The sequence below is a fragment of the Saccopteryx bilineata genome, chromosome 11 (assembly GCF_036850765.1).
Source record: "Saccopteryx bilineata isolate mSacBil1 chromosome 11, mSacBil1_pri_phased_curated, whole genome shotgun sequence".
Lineage (NCBI taxonomy): Eukaryota > Metazoa > Chordata > Mammalia > Chiroptera > Emballonuridae > Saccopteryx > Saccopteryx bilineata.
In genome coordinates this window covers 62,787,035-62,801,328 of record NC_089500.1, presented here as the reverse complement: position 1 = coordinate 62,801,328, position 14,294 = coordinate 62,787,035, and the positions used below count along the sequence as shown (strand labels likewise).

Below are 14,294 nucleotides of genomic sequence, written 5' to 3'. Positions count from 1 at the left end.
TTGTAATATTTTATATTGTAATTATGCTTACATGCCTATTAACTTTTAATAATAATTGTAAGAAAAAAGTACTCATTTAGATACAAATATGCACATCATACGCAATGTATCAACGCTGCACCGATCGAATACGGACATTTATAGATTAGTCTTCCAATATCACAAAGGAGGACATGTAGGATGACACTTTTCGAGGGAGGACAGAACTTACAAAAGGACTGTCCTCCCTAAAGGAGGAGGATTGGTCACCTTACTTTTACCAGCGAGCATCCATGGTGAGGTGGCTGTCCTCCCCTCTCCTGGAGCTCTAGTCCTTTTTAATCAGTTTATATTTACCCTAGGGCTTCTCAGTTTCTGAACTGGTCTGGTTAAGTCATTCGTTCATCTGTTTGTTTGTTATCACTACACCCACACCAATACCATATAATGTCAAGAGGCCATTACCCCAGAGTCGTGAAAAGAGCCTGGTATCCGGGAGCTACTTAGTGATGGATGAATGTCCCAACCTCGGACTCCTCCAAGCTTCCGGTGGGAGGAGCCAGGTGCGAGAGGCCGGTAGTGGTGACCTAGGTCGAGTCCCGGCCCTTCTGCGGGCAGTCTCCTTCAGCGCGGAGACCCGCGACCCTGCAGGTGCCGCGAAGGGCGGAAACAGCGGGCCGGAACTGGCGTGCCGCGCGCGGGTGGCGTAGGGGCAGCTTAGCGTGCCGGACCGCAGCGGCTGCAGCGGGAGGGCGGCGCGGCGGCATGGCTGGACGGCGGGTGAACGTGAATGTGGGCGTGCTGGGCCACATCGATAGCGGCAAGACGGCGCTGGCGCGGGCGCTGAGCACCACGGCCGCCACCGCCGCCTTCGACAAGCAGCCGCAGAGCCGCGAGCGCGGCATCACACTCGACCTGGGCTTCTCGTGCTTCTCGGTGCCGCTGCCCGCGCGACTGCGCTCGGCGTTGCCCGCGCCCCTGCCGGCGCCGGAGTCCGGGTCCGAGCCCGGCGAGCCGCAGCTTCAGGTCACGTTGGTCGACTGCCCCGGGCACGCCTCCCTCATCCGGACCATCATTGGCGGTGAGCGCTGGCGACCTTAGCGGGCTGGCGGGCGCGGGGCGGAGCGCCGGCTCCGCGCTGGGGAAGGGCGCTCGTTGGCAGGCGGGGCGCGGCGTGACTCTCGAGGGTCCGCAGCTGTGAGCGGAGGCTTTGGATCTTGGACTCACGGCCGGTGGACTTGGAAGCTCTTCCCACCCCAGGGCTGCCGGACAGAAAGGCGATTTCCTTAAAAGGGTTTTGGTTTTTAAAAAAGTCAAGATGTGTTAGTACATGAACAAATTGAGAAAACCGAAAGTCTACAAAAAGGGTATACGTAAAAAGCGTCACAACACGGTCTCAGCTCACTTCCCCTTTGGTGGCCTTGTTCCCATTCCCAGAGTCATCTACTGTCCCTAGTTTTTTGTGTATCATTTCAGGAAAACTCATGTCAAGACAAGCATATTTGTAGATACCTGTGCCCCTTCTTATTTTCCTTCTTTTAAACATTTTTTTTTTTTTTACAAAGTGATACAACATATGTAGTATTTTACTTAATTCTAAGGGCTCGATATCTGTACATATAAAACTACATTCTTTGTAAAAGTCTCCTAAAATTACATTGTGCACTTGTACCGACATTTTCTTAACTATCTCTTAATGATGGACATTTGTGGCATTTCTAATTTTTGCTAATGATGCTTCAGTGAATTTTCTAGAACAGAAGTTTTCAGTGGCTGGGCTGGTGTAACTGCAGGATAAGCAACTAGAATTGAACTGGCTGGGGCAAAGGGCATGTGTATTTTAAGTCAAGATGGGTACTGCCAAATGCTCTCCTTAGATGTGTACAATTTAATTTTTAATCACGGAGGTAGTATATGAGTATGTTCTACCTGTGATGAAGTATTACAAGTCAGGCAGAAGTTCCTTAATTGTCTCTCCTGTCTCTCTGAAGGAAGGCACTTCCACCTTTGTGGATTACTTTTCCAGACAGTACTTTAAAAATGGTTTTGATTTTAGAAAAAAAATGATACCATAATACAAGCAAGCGCCACAAAAGGGCATATTGCAAAGATAAAATCCCTCCCTGCTGACCCAGGTACCTGGTTCTCTTCCCTATTTTTCATTTCCTTGTATTTTTTCCAGTTATAGTCTCTATGTCTACAGCACATATAGGAACATAACATATATTGGGCAGATGATTATTTTCTATTGAAGATGTTTAATCCTCAGTTCTACAACAGTAGCATCTTCAAAGATATATTTAAAGGGATGAAAAACAGTGATATAGGCATAGATTCTAAATAAATACAATAATTTTTAATGGATTCAGGTAGGGAAGAGGATGAGCAGGGGCAGCTGGAAGTAGAGGCAGTGCAGGTTCCCAGCTGTCACCAGTTGGATCATTAGTGGCATCTTGGAAACCTCACAGAGTGTGTCCTTCTGGGACCCTCCCAACCGCAAGGCTGCTGTTTTGCTGGTGCTGTAGGGCTGGGCAGGCTGGAGTTGAAGGGGGTTTCTAGGAATGTGTTCTCAAGAGGGTTGATTGGACCAGGTGCAAATCCAACTCATGTTCTGTGTGGACTGTGACATGGTTTGTCTTGGGCTGATGATTTTGTTAGCCTGGTGGCAGATAGCCTAATTTGTCCCTGGGCATGCTAAGTCAAATAATACAGTGATGAGTGTAAGTACTTTCATCATTATTACCGCTTAACTGTTTCATGTTTTAGGCCAGTGGTACCCAATCCCCGGGCCGCGCGGACTGGTACCGGTCTGCAGAGAAGGAATAAATAACTTACATTATTTCCGTTTTATTTATATTTTAGTCTGAAGGATGTTTTATTTTTAAAAAATGACCAGATTCCCTCTGTTTTATCCGTCTAAACTCACTCTTGACACTTGTCTCGGTCATGTGATACATTTATCTGTCCCACCCTAAAGGCCAGTCCGTGAAAATATTTTCTGACATTAAACCGGTCCGTGGCCCAAAAAAGGTTGGGGACCACTGTTTTAGGCAGTCTGAGATAATTTCCCCACTTTACAATAGAGGAAATGGAGGCTCAAAGAAGAGAGGGGATCTGCCCAAGGTTATACTGCCTCAGGTCTTCTGCTCAAGCCGAATATTAAGGGGCCATGATTTCTACTCTTTTCCCTCCCCTTGTGACTGGATTCTGTTCGGTCACATTTAAATGCACTTTAAGACATATACTCTGAGCCAGTCTAGGTTGGAGGTGAAAGAGACAGGTTTAAAAAAAAAAGAAGGCAAATTCTTAGTTTTTTTTAGTAAATAGTGTAGGCAAGTGGTGAAGGATGTACTTTTGGAGTGAGAACTGGGCTTGGGGCCTGGGTTTCCCCCTTATTAATTGTATGGCCTTTGAGGCTGATTCTGGCCCTTCCAAACACCGGCCACTATAACCACAGAGCTCTTGATTGGCATTGCTCTTCTGGCATGTTTGCCATGTCCTGAGCAAAGCCCATAGGAGGTGTGGTAGTTACCATTTAACAGTTGAGGACGTGAGGACCTAGGGGGCCCTGCGAGTAAATGGCACAGCCCAGATCTGCTTCATTGTCAAGCCAGAGGTTCTCCCACACTTCCCCAGGCCACTTTATAATGTCACCACCCCTTCTCTCTTATATGTACATTGTGGGTCCTCTACTTTCCTCTCACCTCCTGAGAGGGATCTTCTAATGGGCATTATAACGTGACCTGAGAACGTTAGAATGGTGAGACCATAGCTGCTAGTATTTTTCTTTAAATAGGTCAGATCCCCACCTTCCTTTTCAAGGAAATAAGAAAACAGGTTTATTTCTTTTTAATTTTTATTTTATTGATTTTAGCGAGGGAAGAAGGAAGAGAGAGAAAGAGAGAGAGAGTCAGGAACATTGATCTGTTGCTGTATGATCTCTGAGTGGAGATTGAACCTGCAGCCTCTGTGCTTTGGGACAATGCTGTAACCAATTGAGCTATCAGGCCAGGGCGAAAACAGATTTTTTTTTTTATAAATAAAATTTTATTTTAATAGGGTGACATCAATAAATCAGGGTACATACATTCAAAAAAAACATGTCCAGGTTATCTTGTCATTCAATTCTGTTGCAGACCCATCACCCAAAGTCAGATTGTCCTCCGTCACCTTCTATCTAGTTTTCTTTGTGCCCCTCCCCCTCCCCCTCTCCCTCCTTCCCTCCCCCCACCCGAAAACAGATTTTTTTTTTTGAGGGGAAGGATATTTGCATTTGAGATCCTGCTCTGGCCCAGGCTGGTTGATAGGAATTTTTTTTTGTGACAGAGAGAGAGAGACAGAGACAGATAGGGACAGACAGACAGGAAAGGAGAGAGATAAGAAGCATCAATTCTTTGTTGCAGCTCCTTAGTCTCCTTAGTTGTTCATCGATTGCTTTCTCTTATGTGCCTTGATTGGGGGGCTACAGCAGAGCGAGTGACCCCTTGCTTAAGCCAGCAACCTTGGGCTCAGGTCAGCGACCTTGAGTTTCAAGCCAGCAGCAACCTTTGGGCTCAAGCCAGCGACCATGGGGTCATGTCTATGATCCCACGCTCAAGCTGGTGAGCCCATGCTCAAACCAGATGAGACCGTGCACAAACTGATAACCTCGGGGTTTTGAGCCTGGGTCCTCCGTGTCCCAGTCCAGTGCTCTATTCACTGCGCTACCGCCTGGTCAAGCAGTTGATAGGAATTTGATTCTATGCAGCAACCTCAAGTGGTGGGTGTGTGTGGGAGTGTTAGTGTTATTTTTCAGGTGAGGAAACTGAAACTTGCAAAGTAAAATACCTTGGGTTGATGTTGCAGTTTAACTCTGTTGCCCTTAATCTGGATCTGCTCAATACCTTTATTTATCCTTATGATCCATAAACCCATGGAGATCTTTGCCTTGAAATGTCTTCAGAGTCCAAATCCTGGCTTGTGGCAGCCAGACTCCTACAATTCTGGACTTTGTTCTTTGTCTCCTAGCCATTTGTACTCCTCTCTCTAATTCATTCCCCACACAGTAGGCAGTGTACTCCTCTTACAGATGTTCATTAGATCATGTCACCCCTCAACCTCAAGACTTTCCAGTGTGGTTTCTCATTGTGCTTAGAGTAAAATCCAGCTTCCTTTTTATAGTCCCCAGGAATAGAGACCTTCTTCATGGTCGGCCTTTGCCTTCCTCTTAAGCCTCATCCCTTCCTTTTCTTACCTTCAGCCACACTGGCCTCATTTCTACTTACTGAATTGGCCGGTCTTTGTGTTTGTTTGTTTTTTGTGGTTTTTTTTTTTTTTTTTTTTTTTTTTGTGACAGAGACAGAGAATCAGAGAGAGGGACAGATAGGGACAGACAAACAGGAGGGGAGAGAGATGAGAAGCATCAATTCTTCGTTGCGGCTCCTCAGTTGCTCATTGATTGCTTCCTCATATGTGCCTTGACTGGGGGCTACAGTAGACAGAGTGACCCTTTGCTCAAGCCAGCGACCTTGAGCTCAAGCTGCTGAGCTGTGCTTAAACTGGATGAGCACACACTCAAGCTGGCGACCTCGGGTTTCCAAACCTGGTCCTCTGCGTCCCAGTCCAATGCTCTATCCACTGTGCCACTGCTTGGTCAGGCACTGAATGGGCCAGTCTTTGCACCTGCTGTTCCCTCTATTTAATACATCTGGCTCCCCAACACTTATGTCTCAGTTCACCTACCCAGAGAGGTCTCCTCTGACCTACCTATCTCAAGTGTCCCCAGTCTCTCCCCCGATACTTTCTCATGTCCATGTTTTATTTTTGTATAGCCCTTTCACTGCCTCATACTGTTTGTTTGCTTGTTTATCATCTCTGTCCCCTATGAGAGTAGAGCAGGAACCATGCCTGTCCTGTTTGGCAGTGTATTCTCACTTCCTGGGGTGTGTAGTAGACACTTGGTAAGTTCTGAATTAATGAAGCTGTTACCAGCTCCTGGGCTAGTTGGTTATCGTAAGCAGAAAGCAGTCATTATAGGGCCTGGCTTGTCGTAAGTACATAATGCCTGCTGATTTTCCCTCCCTCTAGGAGCTGATAGCAGAGCTGGCAAGGGGGCACTGTCCCATGTGCAGAATGATCTATTAGAGCTCTTTGTACGTAGAACAAAAAGCAGGAATAACTTGCTTTGCTGGGGCCACAAGTGGGGTGTAATAAAGAAAGAAGAGCTTCTTAGTAGAGAAAATACCCGGGTAAGGCGCTGATGCTTAAATCTGCTGTTTTGTCTATTTAGAATCAGAGATTCCTGTCAACTTTTAGGTGCAGCTGGAAATCAATGTGGTGTGTAGGGAGGGAGGTGTGCTAAAGATGAGGATAAAAGTGTTGCGGCCTAGATCCCATAGAGTGGTAAGAGTTGGTTTAGAGTAGGCCCTCAGTTCCGATTTCTCTTACGGGTGCTGGGAGGCTTTGAAAGTAGGTGTGTGACATGATCTGGTCTGAGCTTTAGAGATGTAAGATTGCTGGGCAGGGACTCCTGTTGGCAGCAGGCACCACTCCTATACCTGGGATTGCTGGAAGATTGGGCTTTTGTTAGAGTTCCTGGCCTACCATAACTGATTTAGACCCCTTGCTGAATACAGTGTTCTCAGTAGAAGGAAACTAGAACTATTGTCTGAGTTCCATATTGATATCTCTTAATTTAATGTTATCTTAAAGCTGGCTCTCTAGTTTTGTTGCTCCCCATCCCCCAAGTACTTTCATGTACGACAAGAATCTTAACTTAGAGACAAATTGGGCTTATCTCCTTGATCCATGTGGCCCCAGAACTCCTAAGTGGTGCTGTGGGGTTAACAGTGACAGTGATACTTAGCATTTTTCTTAGTGTTAACCCTCATGCTATTGTTTTTGTTTAACTTGCACAGCGGTTCTGTGAGGTGAGAGATGATGTCCCTATTTTACAAATGAAAAAGCAGAGGCTCAGAGGGGTCATAAATGTCAGAGCTCAGTTTGAACCCACATCCATCTGACCACAGCGCCCATACAGTGCCCATACTCGGACATTCTCAGTGTGAGTGGTAAAATGTACCTGTCCCTCCAGTCTCCCGTGGTGGTGTTTCCGGGTGGTATTTTTCTCTAATCTATTTTGAATTAGAGAACCTTTAAGGGTTAGAACTCAAAAAGATTCAGTAATATATGTTTTAAAGACTTGGGTGGGGATGAGGGACTTGGACCCATCCTTAATCTAACTCTGGCAGGAAAGAGGAGAGCTGAAAAATACTGGTATCTTGGTTTTGCAATTTATAGTCCTCTGGTGGCTGCTAGGATTAACAGTGTATTGTCTCCTGGTCTTTTGTTTCAGTGGTTAGTGAACAATAGCTCTTCTGCCATAGCTTATCACCCTGATCTCTTGCCTCCCCTGCCTACCATTGAAGAAGTGGTGCTTCCTGCCTGGCTTTGGACCCTCTTGGGTCCCCCTGGCCACAGCTGACGAGAGCTGCCAAAGCCATGTAGGTCCATCTCAGCGTTATTCTCTTTGGAGGGGAAATGGCAGCCCCACGGATTTTTGTCCCTACAGCTGGGAGAGAACATTCTTTGTTAAACAGTTAAACAAGCTATTTTGCCTTCTCTGTTTTACCAGCTTTCTGAGCTCTTGGTGCCAATGTGGAGAAAGCACTTGTCCCTTTCTCCTCTTCTATCAAGGAGTTTGCCTGCAGTCTATCTGAGATACCTTCTTTGGAGCCATTAAACACAGTGTTCGTGTATGTTAATGAATGTGCATTTTCAACCAGATTTTTTTTTGGTTTTGTTTGTTTGTTTTCAGAGACAGAGAGAGAGTCAGAGAGAGGGATAGATAGGGACAGACAGACAGGAACGGAGAGAGATGAGAAGCATCAATCATTAGTTTTTTGTTGTGACACCTTAGTTGTTCATTGATTACCCTCTCATATGTGCTTTGACCGCGGGCCTTCAGCAAGACCGAGTAACCCCTTGCTCGAGCCAGCGACCTTGGGTCCAAGCTAGTGAGCTTTTTGCTCAAGCCAGATGAGTCCGTGCTCAAGTTGGCAACCTCAGGGTCTTGAACCTGGGTCCTCCGCATCTCAGTCTGACGCTCTATCCACTGCGCCACTGCCTGGTCAGGCCAGATTTTTTTTATATTAACCTTTGGTCATCTGCATATAATGCCCAGAAAGCCGCATAACACAAGCAGAGATGGGGGCCTTCTCTGGGCCTCGCCACACCCACTCAAGGAATTTGGATGTTATTCGAATGTAAAACCAACCAACCAACCAAAGAAAAACAACAACCCACTTTTGAGTTTCTTTGTCCCTTGTCTTTTTATGAATCTGTGTAGAAATACATAGTGTTACATTATAGTACTCATATATATTTGTCCTAAAATTTTGAGGCATATTTAAAGGAGTTGATATAAGTGGAAATGCTTCCTTAACTTTAACTTCTTTAGCTCCTAGAATCTGTCAGGCCTAGGTTCCGTGAGACTTTGTGCTTACCCAGGGAAAGCTGCCTTTTATTTTTTCTTTGTTGAAAAGTGCACACCATGACCGAAGATCCTCCTCTTCAGTGCCATTTCTGCAGTGTTCTCTGCTGGTGTCTTTTGTGCTAACTTGCTCAAAGCCTCTTTATGTCCAGTAGGAAGTTGGCCTCCCCCGGTGCCAAGTGTGCTTCTATTCAAATACAAGTTTTCTTGTTTGTCTGCTGTCACTCTCTGACCCCACCTGATCTTCCAAGTCGGAGCGCCTTTAACCATCTCCGGGATACTCAAGTCGAGCTGTGTCTGTGCAGCTCTTTCTCCTGGAGTTGGACAGCGGGTGACTTTACTTCAGTCTGGGTGACAGTGTGGGAGTAGCACAACATCAGAGATGCAGCTTGGAGTTTAAATTAATGCAGAATATTTGAGCAGGAACCAACAGGAAAGAAAAATGGAAACAGGTAGTCATATTTCATTCTGTTGGGGTACATTTTTCTTCTCATGGGGCTTGCCCTTGAGAACAAAACATATCAAATGTTAAATCAAAGAATATTTTTGTAGTCATGCTAGGAATAGAAAATAATGCAAAGGCTTTGCCTTCTTGAGGCAGATATTTTTGCTGGAAGGTTATAATCAAAGTCAGAAGGAAATCATAGCCATAACTTTTGGTAAAGCTGTAATCATTTAAAATTAATTGTTTTTAAACTTTTCACTTAGCATCTCCTTTGTTTTTTTCCCAGCATATCTTGTGTGTTTTTCTTCAAAGCCACCCATTCAGGTTGGAATAAGATTTGAGCAGGAAGCAACCCGTAAATTAAGGCCTGGGACATAGCCCCACCCCTTGTTATTATTTGTTGGCAGGAGCCTCAGTAGGGTCTTGGAGACTGCGCTCAGTGAAGATAATGGTCCATGCCGCTCTGGTGCTTTGGGGAACCCAGGCCTCGGTCCTGTGAGGTGCATCCTGGCATTTCTGAGGTGGCTTCATGTTGGGGCGGGAGCAAGAATGAGCCTCTCATGGGCTCGGCTCTAGCTCCAGCTCATGCCTCCATTCTCTACTGCAGGCTGGCTTCTACCTGCTGTTCTCGTCAGCCTCATAGGGGCCGTCACAGGGACCATCACAAGGACAGAGACTTCTGAATTGCTCTGTGTGGGGCGGGCACATAGTAGATATTCAGTAATATTTTTAAACATTTTCACTAGGATGTAATTTACATACCATAAATTAATTACATTTATTTCATTATTCATAGAGCTCTGTAGCTGTTGCACAATGTAAGCTGAGTACATTTTCGTCATTACAGAAAGAAACCCCATACCCGTTAGCAGGCACGCTCCATTCCCCTCTCCCCCAGACCCAGGCAAACATCAGTTTACTAAATGTCTCCACAGAGCTGCTTCTTCTGGGAATTTCATGTAACTGGAATCACACAATATGTGGCTTTTGTGTCTGGCTTCTTTCACTCGGTGTAATGCTTTTAAGGTTCATCTATTTTGTAGCATGGATGCTATATACTCTGTTCCTCTTTTGAAAATCTGTTTTTATTTTATTTTATTTATTTTTCTCTTTTTTTTTTAAAAAAATTTTAATTCTTATTTTATTTATTCATTTTAGAGAGGAGAGAGAGAGGGAGAGAGAGAGACAGAGAGAGAGGAGAGAGAGACGGGGGAGGAGCTGGAAGCATCAACTCCCATATGTGCCTTGACCAGGCAAGCCCAGGGTTTCGAACCAGTGACCTCAGCATTTCCAGGTGGACGTTTTATCCACTGCGCCACCACAGGTCAGGCTGTTTTTATTTTTAATGGTGGTAAAGTACATACTGTATTACATTAAATTTACCATCTTAAGCATTTTTATGTTCAGGGTCATCCGTCTCCGGAACTCCTTCCATCGTACAGAACTGAAACTCTGCACTCATCAGACAGTAGCTCCTCCCTCCCCCAGCTGTACTTCCTTCCTTTTCATGCCACATGGAGCTCCGTTATGTGGACAGACCCCTTTTTTATTTTTCATCCATTTATCAGTTGAAGGACATTTGGGTTATTTTCACTTTTGGGCTATTAGAAGTAATCATCCAGCCTGGCCTGTGGTGGCTGTAAGGTTGGCCGGAGGAGGACACTGAGTTCAGGTGAGAAAAGTTTATTAGGGGGTCATCTGCCGGGCTGATTCCTGAGGCCAACGTCAGCAACCGGTTCTCTAACAGGCAGGGTTAAATAGGGGATTCGAGGGTGGGGGCTGGTGGTCATTACGGGGAAAAATGTAGCTTTCAGAGATTTATGTAAGATTAACCGTAAGTAAGCTAGGGGACCTTCCACTCCCAGTTAGTCAGGATGCCCAGGGGTAGTGACCTGGAACATCCAGTTTATCAGTGTCCCTTTGTCCACTTAAGGGCGGAGGGGGTCCTGGCCCCTACCTGCAACCCTGTCAGGGGCACAGTGCATAAAGTGTCGACTTGGACCGCTGAGGTTGCCGGTTCGAAACCCTAGGCTTGCCTGGTCAAGGCACATACAGGAAGCAGCTACTACGAGTAGGTGCTTCCCGCTTCTCCCTCTCTTCATTCTCCCTCTCTATCTTTCTTCTCCCCTCCAAAAGTCAGTAAAAAGTCTAAAGGAAGAATCTCCTGTGAACATTGTTGTGTAAGTCTGTATGTGGGCATGTGTTCTCATTCCACTTCCATTCTGGCTCCCAGGGTGGCTGTTTCTACTCTGTGAGGAACAGCCAGACTTTTCCACAGCAGCTGCACCGCTTTACTTTCCCACCAGCAGCGTATGGGGCTTCTCGTTTCGCCACATTCTCACCAACACTTGTTAGAGGTCGGGTGATAGCCATGAGAGTGGCCGTGAGGTGGTATCTCATTGCGTTTCCTTGATGGCTAGTGATATTTAACATGTTTTCATGTGCTTGTTGACCATTTGTATATTTGCTTTAGAGAATTATCTACTTAGATCTTTTGCACATGTTTTAATTGGCTTATTTGGTTTTTTATTGATGAGTTACAAGAATTCTTTTTGTATTCTGGATACCAGTCTCTTATTTGATATATGATTTGCAAACATTTTCTCCCATTCTGTGGATTATCTTTACTCAGTATTTGACTTAATTAAGTTGAGTTGAATTAAATAAATGAATATATATTGAGAGGATTAAATGTGTCTAACACATCATCTTGGCTGAGGTAGGTGTGTAGCAAGTGTCACTTGCTTGTTTCTGGAAGGCCTGTTAGGGTCCCTCCTGTCCTCTTCTTGGATCTTTCCATTTATGTTTTTAGTGCCTGACAGGAATTGGGTCATCTGACTGTTTATCCCTTGGTAGTGTCTCATCTCACATTAAGGACTTGTTCAGGATCTGGCTTGCAGATATGTTTTGACGACCCATAGAACAATTTTTAAAAATATAAGAATGCATCACCAGCATTTAAAAATTGGGAGAGCTTGGCCCTGGCTGGTTTGCTCAGTTGATAGAGTATGGGCCCGGTGTATGGACATCCCAAGTTTGATTCCTGGTCAGGCACACAAGAGAAACGACAATCTGTTCTCCCTCTTCCCTCCCCTCTTCCCCTTCTCTCCGTCTTCCCCTCCTGCAGCCAGTGGCTCTGTAGGTTTGAGCATTGGCCCTGGATGCTGACGATAGCTCTGTTGGTCCAAGCGCATCAGCCTTAGGCGCTAAAAATAGCTCAGTTGATCCAAGCATCAGGCTTCAGATGGGTGGCTGGGTGGATCCTGGTCAGGACACATGCGGGAGTCCGTCTCACTATCGCCCCTCCTCTCACTTAAAAAATATAAATAAATAAAAATAAAAATGGAGAGATCTCATATAACAACCCAAATTCCTGGCTTGTGTGGGAACATGGAGACTCACGCCCATGGAGGCGTACTCCTTACGGGCCTGAGCCTGCGCAGAGGGGACGTGTGCTTCAGAGTGCTGCTTCTCCCTGTCACATGCCTGGGCCCTGGAAGCATTTGGGCTTGTGTTTACCACTAATTCAGAGATTCTGCAAACATATATTGTGCACTTGGTTTGAAAGTGAGAGCAGGTTTAGCTGTGCCTGTCTTCAAGGAGCTCCCAGGCCCGAGGCGAGGGAAGAGCGGGGGCAGTGCCAACATCCAGTTAAGATCAGGTACAAATTTGTCAGGGGTTTATGCAGAGGAACATAAGATGTATGTGCCCAAGAAGGGAGTGCTGGAGGTCCTGGCAGAGAAAAGGGAAGGGAAGAGCTGACCCAGGACACATCCTGAGTGGTCAGCAGTAGGAGAGTGTACCTGGCCAAAGAAAAGGGACAGTCAGTAGCTGCCACTTTCAAGTGTGAGGGAAGTGGGAGGAGGTGAGGCTGGGACATCGGGGTCATGGTGAGTGAGGAGGAGGGCTGTATTTTGCCAGTGGAGAAGACGGGAGGCTTTCCAGCTAGAAGACTTGGAGCAGACAAAAATGCATCTGTGAAGGAAGGCCTGGAATGTGAAATTTACAGAGGACCCATCAATGGTGTGAACCCAAATTGCAAAGGCGGATGTGGCCCAGAGCTCAGGCACTTGGAGAGCCTCTTGTGTGTTTGGTGGCTGGGTTTTATGCTGGGAGATTTCTTCTGGTGACTTTTTTTTTTCTTTCCTCTTGACAGAGAGTCATAGAGAGGGACAAATAGGGATAGACAGACAGGAACGGAGAGATGAGAAGCTTCAGTTCTTTGTTTCGGCACCTTAGTTGTTCATTGATTGCTTTCTCAAATGTGCCCTGACCAGGGGCTACAGCAGACCCAGTGACCCTCTGCTCAGGCCAACGACCCTGGGCTCAAGCTGGTGAACTCTGCTTAAACCAGATGAGCCTGTGCTCAAGCTGGCGACCTTGGGGTCTCGAACCTGGGTTCTCTGCGTCCCAGTCCGACGCCACATTCACTGTGCCACCGCCTGGTCGGGCTCTTCTGGTGACTTTTAAAGAATCTAAGGAGAGGGCCTGGGAGAAGTGGTCTGGAGGCTGGATGTCCTTCTCCCCACTGTGACTGCAGCTTTCAGACCTGCTTGGAGAGGGTGAAAGAGTGACACCACAGATAGAAGGCACCATCAGGAGGGAAAGCGTGGCTCTGGGGGTGGATACGGGCTAAGCAAAGGCTGAGGAGCCATCTGCCGCTCAGAAGGAATGAGGGGTAATGGATGTTTGGGAACAGCTGCTGTCTGCTGGACACTTCTAGAGCCTTGATCATCTCACTGCACCTGCAGGCCAGGCCTTGAGGGTGTATGTGCCCTCTAAACTGCAAAGCCCGTAGAAGTGGCACTCCAACCTGGCTGGAGCACAGGGTGTGCCCAGTCTGACTTCTGAGGCCCCGATTTGCCCAGGAGCCACTCCCAGCCTGAGCCCCAGGCTTGCTGAGGAGAAGGGTATGGATAAGAAGTCAAGGTGTCAAAAAGAGAGGTTTCTGCTTCCGTTCTCCCCTGGATTATTTTAGTTGTTTTTGTTAATTGGGTCTTTTATTTTCTTGTGCTGTGTGATTAGGCTTCTGCTGCTTTGAAGTGGCCTTGGTTGGGTGGGGAGGGAGTGGAAGGAACTAGTTAGTATGGTGATCCTCTCTTGGCAGGAGAAGAAACAGGTTTTGCTGTTGAGAGAGAAGTTGACTTTCCCTCTTTCCATATCTCTTATGTTGTGATGATGCCTCTCTTGTCTTGGGGCCTCGGGAAGACTGAAATAATTTCCTTTGACTCTAACCTGCTTCCTGAGGATATTTACTTGGTGGCATACACAGGTGCAACCTAAAGATAAACCTGCCTTTTTTCCCCCTAAATTTTTATTTATTGATTTTTCAAGAGAGGGAGCAGGAGAGAGAGGGGAGAGGAAAAGAGGGGGGGAGGGGGGAGGGAGGGAGAGAGAGAA

General features: G+C 46.4%; 1 protein-coding gene across 4 annotated transcripts in view; it reads left to right on the top strand.

Moving 5' to 3' along the window:
• The first annotated feature begins 48 nt into the window (after positions 1-48).
• Positions 49-14,294, top strand: part of EEFSEC (eukaryotic elongation factor, selenocysteine-tRNA specific) — a 305,909-nt gene continuing 291,663 nt past the window's right edge. The window contains exon 1 of one of the 4 annotated variants that reach the window (XM_066247188.1): positions 49-1,060. In XM_066247188.1, the coding sequence (XP_066103285.1) occupies positions 745-1,060 (316 nt within the window). In that variant the 5' untranslated portion in view covers positions 49-744. Of the gene's footprint in view, positions 1,061-10,469; positions 10,567-14,294 lie in introns of those variants that run through there. The other 3 variants (XM_066247189.1, XM_066247187.1, XM_066247190.1) reach the window with 3 other exon arrangements.